The 15,446-nt window shown below is 42.6% G+C and overlaps 1 protein-coding gene across 1 annotated transcript in view; it reads left to right on the top strand.

The window, feature by feature from the left end:
* Window positions 1–14,272, top strand: part of nadsyn1 (NAD synthetase 1) — a 31,614-nt gene extending 17,342 nt beyond the window's left edge. The window contains exons 14-21 of the mRNA XM_039795958.1: window positions 4,518–4,686; window positions 5,020–5,155; window positions 5,434–5,540; window positions 6,275–6,406; window positions 6,576–6,645; window positions 9,775–9,903; window positions 11,445–11,618; window positions 13,583–14,272. Coding sequence (XP_039651892.1) covers window positions 4,518–4,686; window positions 5,020–5,155; window positions 5,434–5,540; window positions 6,275–6,406; window positions 6,576–6,645; window positions 9,775–9,903; window positions 11,445–11,618; window positions 13,583–13,618 — 953 coding nt within the window. The 3' untranslated portion in view covers window positions 13,619–14,272. The remainder of the gene's footprint in view (window positions 1–4,517; window positions 4,687–5,019; window positions 5,156–5,433; window positions 5,541–6,274; window positions 6,407–6,575; window positions 6,646–9,774; window positions 9,904–11,444; window positions 11,619–13,582) is intronic.
* The last annotated feature ends 1,174 nt before the right edge of the window (window positions 14,273–15,446 follow it).

The raw sequence follows: 15,446 nt of genomic DNA, 5'->3' as shown, positions 1-15,446 counted from the left end.
GTAAAATCGCAGATTGTCTGCCACATGAGCGAGAAGAGACAAGTTGCGCTTTCAATATGCGTTCGTGGGAGGGTCGTGGGAAAGTGGGGAGTTCCACCGAAAAGGTGGGAGGATAAGCGCAAAAGTGCACCTAATTATATATTCCGTGGTATTTACAAAGACTGTCAGTAAGAGCGCTCTATTCTGCGGGGGAAATTCTCCGCCTCTTTAAACCAGCCGCAATCGAGTTTCCTCGTAGACCTTTATGCCGCTGGTGAAATGGCAACAGCAATTTGAGCAAGACTAAGACATAGTCGAGGCTGAAAATATTTTTAACAGAAGAATCACACTTTGTCAGTGAACACAACATAATTTAGCGTTACAGATCAAGCAGACATGCAATATTAGAGTTACTGGAAGAAATCAAAGATGAAATTGAATCTCCCACTCAGCGTTCACATCCCATTCCAGCAGTTGTTAAACTCCTCGCTACATTACAAATATTGGCATCAGGATCATTTCAAACAGTCATAGCATCAGCAGTGGGAATATCGCAGTCTGCACTCAGCCATATCATAGCACAAGTACCGCTTTGCTACAGCGCAATTTACGGTATAGTGGGCGGAGAAAGACGCTGATTGCCTGATGGGTGTCAGGCAATCAGTTAAATACTACGCAAACTGTGGAAGCATAGCGTTCGCTATTACCGAACTCGCATAAACGGACGCAGCGCAAACTGCGCTAGTGTTAGTAAATCTAGCCCAGTGTTTTCTGTTGGAGATGGTAAGTCCCTTTGGGGTGGACTTTTGGGCTTTTTCACTTTGTAAACCTATAACGTGCACAAAAAAGATATATAACACAATAAAGGAAAGGGGAAAAGCCAAAAAGCATAATATGAGCACTTTAAACACACACATTCAAATTCAAAGAGGCTTTATTAGCATGACTGTATTGACACATTAGTATTGCTAAAGCACAGTACAACAGGGAAGCACACACATTTACATACATTTTTAAGATGCCGACAATAGAACATTATGTCAACGTTCGTGCAATTCTCTCAATGTGGCTGTTGACACATGTTCTTGTAAAGGATGAGGCTGGTGATACTGTATTCTATATTTTCCATACTCTCAACAAATCTCATGTGCAGACCCAAACCAACAGTGAATGTATCTATCGGGGGTTGTTGCATGGACTGTATAAGGGAAGCCAAAACATCTGGATCTGCATATATAGGTCATAAACCCCGCCCCCTCCATGTTAGCGGATGGGCCAAACTAACAAAATCAAAGTACTCGTCAAATAAGAGGATTTCAGTCATTTTAGGTAGTTGTGATCACACGGATGTTTTTTTCAGGTGTTAATTTCTCTGATAAGTTTGGTTTTACATACTCAACATATTAGTTATTTGAGGCTATAAAAACGGGTTGAAACGTCATGATTGGCAGCTGTGATTGACTCGTGATTGGTCTGGCGGGTGTATGGGCGGGACTGCATGCCGTCAGTGGTGGAGAAACTATTCAGATCCTTTACTTCAGTAAAAGTACTAATGCAACACTGTAAAAATACTCTGTTACAAGTAAAAGTCCTGCATTGAAACTGTTACTTAAGTAGGAGTATGTAAGTATCATTAGGAAAATGTACTTCAAGTGTTAAAAAGTAAAAGGACTCGGGGCGGCCTCTAGCGTTCGCCCCATGTTGGCTGAGTCCTGCAACGGCGCAGGGTTCGAATCCGATCTTGCTGCCCTTTGCTCCCCCATCTCTCTCCCCCTTTCATATCTATCCACTTTCAAAAATAAAATGGAAAAGCCCCCAAAAATAATCTTTAATAAAGTAAAAGGACTCGATGTAGAAAAATCCTCCCATTTTAGAAACTGGAAAAGATCCAAACAGTTGTGTGTTTAAAGGCCGTTCTATGGTTCTGCGGAGGCTCCACGCAGCGCTTTCGCGGTGTTTATACTTGCGCTGGTGTGTGCGTTGAGCCGGCGTGTGTGTGTATGTGTGGGGAGCATGTTGGAGCGAGGTAGAGGTGAGAGAGTGACGGCGATCAGCTTCGGTGCGAGTACCGACTGTAGAGTCATAGTGAGAGAAACAAAGTGTCTCCCCTGTTCTTTCTGACCAAGGTGGGAAATCTGTAGCAGGAGAAGTTATCCCTCTCCTAGATTTCATGATGTTTATGGAGAAGGAGAACCAGGAAACGAGTCGGGGAAAATGGAACGCTACCAAGCCATTGGTAGGTGCACGTCAGGCTACGTTGTAGACGCAGAGGGGTCTGCGGTGGTATGCCGTCGATTCTACGCACAACCATAAAAAGGCCTTAATGGTCTAATCATTTCAGCTGGACTTGTAGACCGTTATATTGTTGGCTAGTTTCATTTATATTAAAGGTCCCGTGACATGGTGCTCTTTGGATGCTTTTATATAGACCTTAGTGGTCCCCTAATACTGTATCTGAAGTCTCTTTCCCAAAATTCAGCCTTGGTGCAGAATTACAGCCACTAGAGCCAGTCCCACAATGAGCTTTCCTTAGTATGTGTCATTTCTGTGTCTGTAGCTATTGAGGAGGAGAGAGGGGGGGGAGCAAGGTGGAGGGTGGGGGTGTGACCTTGACCAACTGCCACTTTGCTCGTTTGAAAGCCATGATGTCTCTCTCTCTCTCATGGGTGGGCCAAATTCTCTGGGCGGGCAAAGCAGAGAAAGGGGAGGTAACCTTGCTCCTTATGACCTCATAAGGAGAAGATTCCTGATTGGCCCATCTGAGCTTTCATTTTCTCGAAGGCAGAGCAGGATACCCAGGGCTCGGTTTACACCTATCACCATTTCTAGCCACTGGGGGACCATAGGCAGGCTGGGGGAAAGCATATTAATGTTAAAAAACCTCATAAAGTGAAATGTTCATGCTATGGGACCTTTAAAACATCAGATTGTATAAACTTCACGTGTTTTGTTTGCAGAAATCTTAATGTGTAAAGTAACACATTTTAAAGCTGTCAGATTAATGTAGCGGCATAAAATGTCAACTCTCTGAAATGACGTAGAAATAGGGCTGGGCGATATATCGATATAAAAAATATATCAATATATTTTTAAATGAGATATGGAATTAGACCATATCGCATATATCGATATAGTTCAAATGTGATCCTTGCTCTCATAGATATATACACTAGATGTTGCCTTGAGGTTCTAAACATACGTCAAAACCGCCGCCATCTTGGAACAGGGGTCCGAAGTTTTCCCGCATTCAGATCAACGCTAAAGATGCCGGACTTTTGTACTGCTTAATTATGTTCGATAGAGGAAATGAAAAGAACAAACAGCAAGAGATAACATTTAACAGGTGACAATGTGTTTTATGATATATATGCCACCTTCGACCAGCAATCTGAGCTCCGGCAGCAGCGGAGGCGAGGAGAGCCCCCGTGACGCGCCGCCGCTCTCCGGCAAAAAAACCCGCCTCCCGCTGCTGCACGTTCGCCCGCATCCAGATCGGACCAGCCAAAGACAGAGTGGTGATCGGGGAGGATCTTACACATAATCCAGGAGGATCTTACACGTAGTCCAGGACGACCTGTATGTCGATATCGGCGGGAAGTTCCACTAAGTTTGCCGGCGGCAGGCGGACAGAGAGAAGCTACAGCGGGGCAACAGAGACTGTCTGCGGCTGCAGGATCTGGAGCTCAGTGCCCGTTAAAATTACATGTAACGCATAAATGCATACAGAAATAAATAGTGGAGGAATGAGCCTGGACATTTCAGTCTGTTTTAAACTTCACCTTGAAGCAGAAACTCTTAGTTCAGAAGGGTAAAGTTTCCGTTTGGACTCAGATCTGTGAACCGATCATAATAAATATTCTTTGTATTAACACATTAATTAGTTTCTTTGTTTTGTAGTTGATAGTTCATCTTTTAGTTTACTTAAGTGGAAGCAGTATCAAGTGGAAGAATGGGACTATATGAGGCATTACATTTTGAACAAAGTAGATTATATTAATATCAAAAGCTTAATTGACCTTTGGAACGAATCACAAATATGGAGCTTTGATTTCAAAAAAGGTACTCCTGTTATACAGTATTTAGGTTTACATTTTATTGTTATTTGAACAGCTGAGCATTTAATCATGAACCAGGTGAAGAAACCGGTTTATTATTTATTTGATTTTGCAACTGTTTCTATGAAACTACTTGTGACATGTCATATTTGATTTTGGCTTTGACTGAACATTTGCTCTCACTTTGCGGAAAAAAATATTGGGATATATATCGTGTATATATAGATATTCAGCCAAAATATATCGGGATATGACTTTTGGTCCATATCGCCCAGCCCTACGTAGAAAGTGGCATGAAAAGAAAAGACAAAGGTAAAGTACAAGTACCTCAAACTTGTACTTTAGTAGATGTACTTAGTTACATTCCAGCACTGCATGCCGTCCTCCTCACTTGTCCCGTCTTTCCTGTCTGTCTTCACTCAAACAAAACACATGTTCCAAAAAGTCTTCTGTTCTCCCCCCTTTTTTCTCTCCATCTATCAGACGGCCAGGTGCTGGAGGATGTTCGCAGGGTGGTAGGGGATGACTCCTACCGTCCGCAGCACCCGGGGGAGCTGTGCGCTCGCATCTTCACCACCTGCTACATGGCCAGCGAGAACTCCTCAGAGGACACATGCAGCAGGGCCAGAGAGCTGGCCAATCAGATCGGCAGGTAGGCGGGACTCCCCCTGAAGACTCCCCCTTTAGTTTGAGGGGATTGTACAATATATTGTTTTTTTATCGTCCTCGCAATATCGTGCAGCCCTGGCCCAGGCATGGCTGGCCGAGTGGCTCTATATCCATGCCCCCCCCCCCTGCTTTTTTTCACAAATCGCACCCTGCAATTAAGTATTATAAAATACTGTATCTCTTTGCCTTGCTCAGTTCAGAGTTGTGTGGATGATCACAGATGTGTTTATTATTATCTGTTACTGTCCTTTGAGTTGCTTTTGGAATAAAAAAATAAATAAATTCCATCTTTTGTCATGTGTCTCTTGGTTTGCAGCACACACATGAATATTAACATAGATATGGCAGTGAAAGGCATTCTGGGTATCTTCTCAATGGTTACTGGAAGGTGGCCTCAGTTTCGCGCCAATGGAGGAAGCCACAGAGAAAACCTGGCTCTGCAGAATGTGCAGGTTAGACACTCAGTCACGCTCTCTGTTTGTGTCATCATGATGGTTTCATCGTCATGGCAGTTTCTCTGCCGCTCCTGTCTGTTCCTGACTCACTTCATCACTTTTTAATCTTGCTGTTCTGACGGTTTAACCACAGTCTTCACACTGACGCTTCAGTAACGTGTGTGTGTGTGTGTGTGTGTGTGTGTGTGTGTGTGTGTGTGTGTGTGTGTGTGTGTGTGTGTGTGTGTGTGTGTGTGTGTGTGTGTGTGTGTGTGTGTGTGTGTGTGTTTGTGCAGGCTCGGGTCAGGATGGTCCTGGCCTACCTGTTTGCCCAGCTGAGTCTGTGGGCGCGGGGGAAGCCCGGTGGATTGCTGGTGCTTGGCTCAGCCAACGTAGATGAGAGGTATTACTGCAGCTATATCCCGACCACATTAGGGGTGTCACGATTCCATTTGACTTTTGATTAGGGATGCACCGAACCCAGATTTTTGGGGTTCGGCCGAATACCGAACCCACTGGTTAAGATTCTGCCGAACCCCGAACCGAACTCTACTCCCATCCTCTACTCCCATATACTTATACTTTACTTATATTTTTTATATTCTATTTACCTTCATTGTTTGTTGCATAACTCACTCACGTGGAAGGCAAAATGTTGCCACATGGTGACTTCAGGGAAGCGAGAGGGTTTTTCAGTTCTGTTGTTTCTGTTAGCCGTGGTGTCTGGAAAAGTGCCACTGCAGGCTACCAGTAAGCTAACGTTAGCCCATTTCTTAAGCTGCATGCTACCGGCCGTAGCGTTAGCACGCTGTGTCTGTATGTAGACCACCCTAAAAGTCCATTGCCACGTTGTTTTTTTTTTTTTTTTTTACACTAAAGCACTGGGATTTTGGGCTGGCAGAGACAAAAGGTGACAGTCATGAGAGAATGTGGGAGAAATTGTGCTCCGCTATCCAAAATGGTGGTCCAATATCCCACTGTGAGACACAGCTACCAACGGTTGATTTAGAGCTTTGGCGACCAAAGCCAGCCTGCATCAAAATTCTTGGATTTAGGAGCAACTTGTTCCAATATGACTGGTCGCTGCTACGACCCATCTACTGTACAAACTCCCATTAAACAACTTCTCCTGCTTAGCCTGACAGGGTATTTCACAAAGTACGACTGCTCCAGCGCTGACATCAACCCAATAGGAGGCATCAGCAAGGCAGACCTGAAGAGCTTCCTGCTCTACTGTGTGGAGCAGTTTCAGCTCCCCGCTCTGACAGGGTAAGCTATATCTATATATATATATATCTATATATATGTATGTATGTATGTATGTATGTATGTATGTGTGTGTTTAGGTTTCATGCAGCCCTCATTGTTTCATAAAAGTTTGTCGAATACTTTGAACCTGCAAACAGAGCATCTTGTGTGGTTTTGGTTTCCTCTGCAGCATCCTGTCCGCACCGCCCACAGCTGAACTGGAGCCACTGACAGACGGACATGTGTCGCAAACAGACGAGGTAAGAAGTGGAAATTTATCTTTAGACCTTTTGAAAGGGGACTTATCATGAAGGCTTGTGCACATACATTTGTACAACTAACACATTGTAAAATAAAACCAACTTATGGGCTGCCAGAAAACATGGGATTCAACAAGCCATTCAGAAAATGAGCAAGATACAGTATGTCTCCTTTAACAGAATTGCAATAAAAAAGAACCAGTCATCTTACAGCTTTCCACATATTAAATAACGTATTGCAAAAGAAAGAAAATGTCTTTACACATTTTCTGATTCAGTTTGTAAGTATTGTTTTAACTGCAACAGTGAGACCTAAAGGTGCAGTAGGTAAGCCTTATAAAACTAACTTTCTGTCGTATTTGCTGAAACTGACCCTAAGTTCGAGTTGAACTACATGAAGCAGGTCATTTAAAAAAGAAATCCGGCTCCTCTGGCACCACCTGTAGTGCGATTTGCAAAAATCCACTGCTCCCTGTTCAGATGCACCAATCAGGGCCAAGGGGGGTTGTCTAACTGCGTGTCAATCACTGCTCATGCACACGCATTCATTCTCCCTTGTGGGGGGAGGGGCTTAGGAGAACGTTTTGGGCTTTAGCAGAACGGGGGGAGGGACTGAGAAGTTGTGAATGTTCACATTATTTGGCTAAGTCCTGGATCTTTGCAATCCTACCTACAGCACCTTTTAAGCACCATTTGGGTGTGGGTAATATTGGAAGAGGTGGAGGCGGGTACATTACAGGAGCTGTTCTCCGGGAAAACTGTGACATCTATCACCCAAGGCGGCTTATCAAATTATTGTAATGTGTGATATGTAAATTGTATGATTATTAATAATAGTGTTGTTAAGATATGAACCAGTAATATTTTTACACTCATACAGTGCAAAGTACTCAGGTTACTCTGACTGCCCGGTGTTCCTGCAGCAGTGACCCAGTGTTTTTTGTTCAGGTTACATTAAAACAAGCTTTGTTCAGGAATGGCACATCCACTGTGCTAATGCTTACCGATATGCTACTATATCAGAGATTAGGCTAACGTTAGCCGCCCTGCTCTTTATAGAGCTCAACAGTGTGGGTCTGGAAGTAAAACTCCCGTTCATTTTCAGCTATATCAGCCATAATGTCTAAACCAGAGATCTTCAACAGGGGGTCCGGGAGCCCTAGGGGGTCCTCAGAGTCACTGCAGGGGGACCTCCAAATTATTGTCAAAAAGTTTTTTTCATAAATTAAAATGTCTTAACATAATTCTAACATATTATTAGCAAATATAAATCCCCACACTGATAGGCTCACTGGCCTATAGGTAAGGTAGTCACCAAGATAGCCCTCCGAAGATACAGGTAATCCTAAGATTCTTGTGCCACGTGTATGTTTAACATTAAAAGATGATTTATAGAATCATGCCAACAATTATTGTTTTAATAGCTTGGTATTCTACGCAAAAAATATGTATATATAGGTTATTGTAGGCCCAGTTTAATATGCAACTTAAAGGAATACGCCACCGTTTGTTGAAATAGGGCTTATCACGGTCTCCCCTAGCTGTAGATAGGTAGGCCAATGCATTTTTTGTCTCAGTGCAAGTAATTAGGTTGTTTTTTTTTGGTCTTTTGTTGGCTCACTTTTACTCACAACATGCTAACCGGCAACATAGGATTCCATTCACTACGCTAAGCTAACTAGCGGTGGCGCTGCCGGTGTTGCACCAGACCAAAACAATGCATGCACAACAAATGCGTTGGTCCACCTATCTACAGCTAGGGGAGACTGTGATCAGCCCTATTTCAACAAACGGTGGCGTATCCCTTTAATTGTATACAATATATGTAGTAGGGGGTCCCTGCTCTGTCTCTCTTTTAGTTAAGGGGTCCTTGGCTTAAAAAACGTTGAAGACCCCTGGTCTAAACCATCCGAGGTAGACTGACCCCGAGCTGTGAGATTTGAAACTAAGATTTCTGCACGTGTAGGAGCCACAAGTCCGTATAAAATCAACCTTTGTAAAGAAAAACATGTTTAATTCACGATCTTCTGGAGAAGTACTACACTACCCACAATCCTAAGCGTTACAGCGACGTCTCTGATTGGCGGAACTTGCGGTTAACATGGAAATGTTTACCGCACCCGAGAACGGCTACAGCTAGCTGCTACTATTGAAGGCTATGCTACACAGTTTTGTACCTTTTGCCTTTTTTGGCGTTTTCAAAATGTTCTTTTTGAGCCGAATCAAATATTTTATTGTCACCATTGCTCTCGTAGCTGGTTGGCTTAAAACTTAAAACTCTTTATATAAGGATTCACTGAGCTCGTCAATGGAGATATTGAACGGGAAAATCACTTCCGGAACCAGAGCCGTTAAAAAAGTGGGCGGTCACTGTTGAGCTTTATTGGATCTAGGGTTACATTTTCCAAAGTCGATCCTTCTGTTTAAAAAATGACACATAATACACAAGTCTAACCTCTTCCTTCTTGTTGATGTAGTTTGTTATGGGAAGCATTGCAATACTGTATTGTCGATACAGTGGCCAACTAGCTACCCTGCAGTACAAGAAAAAAGGCTGTTTGTTTATTTCTATGTGCTCTACATGGATCGTCACCTGGACAGCCCGATGACCTGGACATATACATTTATTCCCTGTTTTTAGCGTCATGTGCAGTGTTTTCCCTAGGTTTGTCGAAGACTTAGGTGCGCATCTTTGGCGGAGAGGTTTTAGGGGTCCTCCCTCGAGAAAATGTGATGTTTTTCAATTTAAAAAATTGCAATTTGACATAATTTTGGACTATTATTATTACCGTATCTGTGTCTAAAACATTGGAAAAGCTAAAGCAGATAATAAATAAATAAAAAATAAAAAACTTAAAGACAAAACTTGCTAAAGAAGTCCAACTATCATTAAATCTGAGTATTTGTGAGTAGCTAACATTTAGTTAGTTTTGATGCTCACATTGATTTTATTTGGCTTAGGTGCTGCCTAAAATGGCTTGGGTGCTGCACCTATAATGGTAGGGAACACCGAGTTATGGATGTCAGACTCTGCACATGGGATCATGAGCCAGCATTTGCTTCATTTCTCATCCTCCTTTTCTTAATTCCATCCATCTTTGTCTAACCACCTGACACGTCCGTCCTCAGGCAGACATGGGGATGACCTACTCTGAGTTATCTGTGATTGGACGACTGAGGAAGATCTCCAAGTGCGGCCCCTTCAGTATGTTCTGTAAACTCATTCACATGTGGAAGGATGCGCTCTCACCCACAGAGGTCAGTTAACCTCCTTCACAGTGTGGGATATTTGTATGCCAGTCTGCTAGGGAGCGTGTCATGCTGTATCTGTAAGGGGCTTTGAAACAATATAGATTGATAATCTCTACATAGTGGATCTGTTCTGTTAATATTGTTAAAAACAAGTGTGTTATGTCTATTAGGGCTGCACTAGATAGCACTAGATTTATCGTCATCGCGATATCAACTGGCGCAATAAACACATAGCGAAAGTCTGCGTCATACCGCAAAAGACTCCGAGCTTTCTTTGGGTTAGTTGAAAGAAAATATCTGTAAAAAAAAAACAGATGCACTTTAAAATTTAACTGTCATTCTTTTATAAGTGGTGCCTTCTTTTAACGGTCCCATGAAAATTACACTTTATGAGGTTTTTTAACATTAATATGAGTTCCCCCTGCCTGCCTATGGTCCCCCAGTGGCTAGAAATGGCGATAGGTGTAAACCGAGCCCTGGGTATCCTGCTCTGCCTTTGAGAAAATGAAAGCTCAGATGGGCCGATCTGGAATCTTTAGTGTTAGGGGACCACTAAGGTCTATATAAAAGAGACTTAAGATACAGTATTAGGGGACCACTAAGGCCTATATAAAAGAGACTTCAGATACAGTATTAGGGGACCACTAAGGTCTATATAAAAGAGACTTCAGATACAGTATTAGGGGACCACTAAGGTCTATATAAAAGAGACTTCAGATACAGTATTAGGGGACCACTAAGGCCTATATAAAAGCATCTAAAGAGCACCATGTCATGGGACCTTTTAATGTTCAATTTGTTCAATAAAAGAATGTTGGACATTATTTCCTTTCTTTTGTTTTAAATTCAACAAGCAACTTGTTGTATTTTAGCAGAACACTGAAAGTAGCAGAAGTGCAAAACCGAGTACACTCTAAAATAGTTTTTTGAAAGAAAGAAATAGCGTTTCAACAACGTTATTGCACATTCTCCTCATATCGTGCAGCCCTAATGTCTATATTGTTAAATGGCAGAGTAAAACTAAACCAAACTGAAGTCCCGTCTGAATGTTTGACATAGTGATACCGCGGCTCGTTTGGAATACGATCTCGTATTTTACGAAAATAGTTCACCGAAACGTGTTTCTGAAAACATTTTAAGCGAGAAATAGGCCGTACAGTTGCTGAATCTAAAATCTAGATTTTGGTCAGATTTTGAGAGGCGCCGAGCTAGCGACCGCTACTCATTTGCATACAGGAAAGCCCGTATTTTTGGCGGGCTGGAAAATCGCGTTCACATGTGTTGCGTTCGTCACGCTTATCCTGCTCGTTATTTCCGGTAAGTGTTTTAACATAAGTGTTCCTTTTGGGACAATACTAACCATCGAAAGTGGGCACTACGGCAGTAAGTGGTCAGTGCACATTAGCGGTGTACTGACGGAATGAGACACAGGTCTATTTTAATGTCCACAGTGCCATGGTTAGCATTGCTACGTAAGCTTCTGTCCTGATTGACAGGTCAGTGTGTAGCCAAGACCCTATTAACAGTGTATAGTCTTCTTTCTTCAGGTTGCCCAGAAGGTGAAGCACTTCTTCCGCATGTACTCCATGAACCGCCACAAGATGACCACGGTGACGCCATCCTACCACGCCGAGAGCTACAGCCCCGATGACAACCGCTTTGACCTCCGACCTTTCCTCTATAACACTCGCTGGACCTGGCAGTTCAGGTGCATCGACCAGGTAGCAATATGGCAGCAACTTCCCTTTCACTTTATTCGCATGTTAGAATTAGCCTGGCCCCGCCCTCTTATGTACTTCCACTCAATTTTCATTTTCCTTCAGTACGTCATCTGGTTTTGCGGTATATTCGCGGGTTTTCTCCGGCCAAATCTTTACCGGTCCAATCAGCGAACAGAGGGAGTGGCTGAGAACGATGACGTTGAGGTCGTGCGCTAGTTTGAGTTGTAGTTCCGTAATGGCGGCAGAGAAAGATGCGAGCGAAGCCAGTTGGTCCGTTGTGGCAACGCTGCCGAATATCCAGAAGTTAAAGCCCGAGCGAGAACAATCTTTGCTGAGTTGTGTTGGCGGCCATGATGTTGTGGCCCTCCTCCCCACGGGGTTCAGGAAAAGTTAGATTTTCCAGCTCGCTCCGTTAGTGGTGAAGGAGTTGACTAAGGCTAACGCTAGCGATGCTGAGCCGACGTCACGACCAAACGTTGGCGATTGGTTATGGCAGATCCATAGTGACTCTGGGCAAATTTAATTTTAAACTTCAACAGAGTACCCGCCTTCAAGCAAGTTAACACTTGTCAATGGAGAGTGGCCAGACTCTATGTACACATGAAATGTACCAGAGTCTGGTAGGACCAGGCTATGTTAGAATGTGAGCTAAACAGGAAAGTACAACATGACAGAGGAAAGGACAATAATGTAGACATACTGTACAGCAATGAACTGTGAATAAAGATAGTCGTCTATAGTGTTTGGTTGAGCTGGGCTTTTATCTAGAGCTGTTTCCGATACCGATACCAGTGTCGGCAAAGCCTCCGATACCACCTAAAATGCTGGTATATGTATCAGGGGGAAAAAAACTGGAGTTTAAGCACAGATCCAATACCACGTAATTTAGCCCAAAAGAAAATCTACTTTAAAAGTAGTTTATTTATGTTCTTTTTCCACTATGACTGAATATCAAACTGGGAAAAAAAGAAGGTTATGTAGCATTCGTTGTTCATGTTTCACAAAAAGTTAATCCTGAGCCAGGCCATACAGTGAAGCTAGAAGTCATATCCCATCCATACAGGGATAGTAGTATACAGCTGTTAACCCTCCTGTTGTCCTAGGGGTCAAATTGGACCCGTTATCAAAATATGGGTTTCTTTTCCAACCAAATTACCGAGAAAATAACACGGATGGTTCCAGGTTCGCAAGTACAGATAATGATCACAATTTTGAGTTGTTTAATTCAATTTTATAGCATTTGAAAAAAAATGAAACCGTATTCTGACTCTACTTTGACATATAATATTAGTCAAAATAATTCATAATTTTGGCTTTTTTGACTCAAAAATTAGGTATAATTTAAAAATCCAACGAGGTTTATTGACCATGAATTCCGAAAAAAAAAGTGTAGTGGTAATAAGTAGGTGTCCGTGGCGTGTATACAGTATTGGTGGTAATCAAAAAAACGTAAACAGTAAAAAAAATAATTAAAAAAAGCAACAAAAAGTGTTCAAAACCCCAGAAATAAAAGGATACCCTGCCAGGAGCCGCCCGTGGCCAGGCCCAAGGGCTCCGGGTTTGCACATGTGTTTAGCACTTATTGGGGTGTGGGGGTGGGTGTTGTTGTGTATTTGTTTCTTGAGTGTGGGTAGGTGGATTGTTGCTGGCTGTTGTTTGTTGTTGTTGGTTATTTTGTGGGGGATAGAGGTTTAAATGGTGAGTTAAGGAAGAGTGAGGTGGTGGTCTTTAAAGGAAGAGGGTTATCTTCAGTTGGAAAGTCTATTGAGCCAGGGGGAGAATGTTGTTTTTGGGTATTAGGGGTGGTGGGGGGGTGTCAAGGGAAAAAAAAAATAAGATCGGTACTTTCGGTATGGGAATCGGTATCTGGAAGCAAAAATGGTATCAGACCATCTCTACTTTTAAAGTTGGCAGAGTAAAGATCTTTATAAAGTTGTTTCCATGTTTCTGTTCCTTTCCCACAGGTGTCCCAGGAGACGGCAAACACCCCACGGCAATAGGAACCTGAGGTCTTCAGTGTCCTGTCATTACCCATCCCAACTGTGAGATCAGAAAGATCATATATTATTTGGTGATTTTGTGTAGCTTTCATTCAAGCCAAATACGTTGTACTGTGTTTGCAAGCGCAGGGCCAAGCAGGGGACAGAATCACTTTGCTGGGACTATATAGAACCTTTGTTCTACCCGGTGGTGGAATGTAACATTTACTTAAGTGCTGCATAAGTACATATTTGAGGTACTTATACTTATATAAGTGTTTTTTTTTTGCTACTTTATACTTTTACTCCGCTACGTTTGTCTGACGGCTTTAGTTACTTTTCAGTTTTTCCCCCCACCTTCCTGTCCAGTGAAGGCCATGTTGAATGTTTGTGAAAAAGTCAGATGAATGTGCTGTTGTTTTTTTTTGCTGACACAATGGAAAGTTTTAAAACTTTTTAAAAAGACGTGGTTCTCACAGGACGGCGACACTACAAACACTAAGAGCCCTATCTTGCACCCGGCGCAGCGCGGCGCACGGCCCGACACAACACCCGACGCAAATGTCTTTGCTAGTTTAAGACCGACGCAGTTGTCAATTTCCCGTCCAGCGCCCACGTCGTTTAAATAGCAAATGCACCTGCGCCCATCTTTGCGCCCATGGGCGTGCTGGTCTTACAGGGAGGTGTGTTCAGGTGAATTCTGGGCGTATTGCTATCTTGAGGCAGCGGGAAGTGATCGCGCCATTGACCAAAAAAAATCTGGTCTAAAGTCAAAGTCAATTCATTGTTATTTTAACAGCAAATTAGTAAAATGCGCCTAGGCTCGTGCACAGCGCGTGCACACTATGCTTATTACACACACACACACACACAGGGAAGTGCAGCAGCACACACACATGCAAAAGATTACAAATAAAAATATTACGGTGCAAATCCGCCATCATAATAGCAATGCGCCAAGGTCCAAACGCGCCTGGCTTTTAAAGGGAATGGGAGATGACACTCTGATTGGTTGATTGCATGTTACGCCAAAAACACACCTATGAATTAATGAAGACACTAAGTACAACCCTTTTGAACCATGCGCCCGGCGCACCGACCCTTTTTTCCGGCATCAAACTAGCAAAAGTTGATTTGGATTTGGACACGCCCTAAACGCACCCGCACCATGCGCTTCACGCCGTCCGCTTAGATCGTTAAAATAGGGCCTATGATGTTATAGCATATGATGCCCTGCTGTAGATGAAACTACCCAACCGTATATAAAGCACGTAACATTAAATAGCAACTCCAAACATCCACAGCAGTAAAATGCAACACACACGTGAATGCAGCAGGAATATTAATCAAGATACGTCAGATAGAATTAAAAAAAAAAACACTGACAGGGACATTTTTACTGCATGTTAAGGACTTTCCCTTTCATACTTTTAAGTACATTTTGCTAAAGATACTTTTACTTAAGCAAGGGTTTGAATGCAGGACCTTTACTTAGTAGTGGAGATCTTCACAGTGTGGTATAAATAATTTTACTGCAGCAAAGGATCTGAATACTTCTTCCACCACTGTTTCTACCTCAGCCCTCGTCACATTTGTGACACAAATGCAGTCATTTGTGCAACCTTAGCCTTATGCTACAAACTACAAACGATACCATCTTGAATTTGCTTCCGTATATCCACAGAATTGTATTTCAGATCAATATTGAAATGTTTAGTTTGTATACGTATGTGTTATTAGAAATATGACTGCCTGGCAAAACCATGGTTGTACACATATTCTGTAAAGCAATTGGTTTATCCTAATAAATCCTTTTACCTTACAACACTTTTTATTTTTTTTTAGGTAC

Source organism: Perca fluviatilis, chromosome 3, assembly GCF_010015445.1.
Source record: "Perca fluviatilis chromosome 3, GENO_Pfluv_1.0, whole genome shotgun sequence".
Taxonomy (NCBI): Eukaryota; Metazoa; Chordata; class Actinopteri; order Perciformes; family Percidae; genus Perca; species Perca fluviatilis.
The sequence above is the reverse complement of the archived record's forward strand: the minus strand, read 5'-3'. Positions and strand labels throughout refer to the sequence as shown.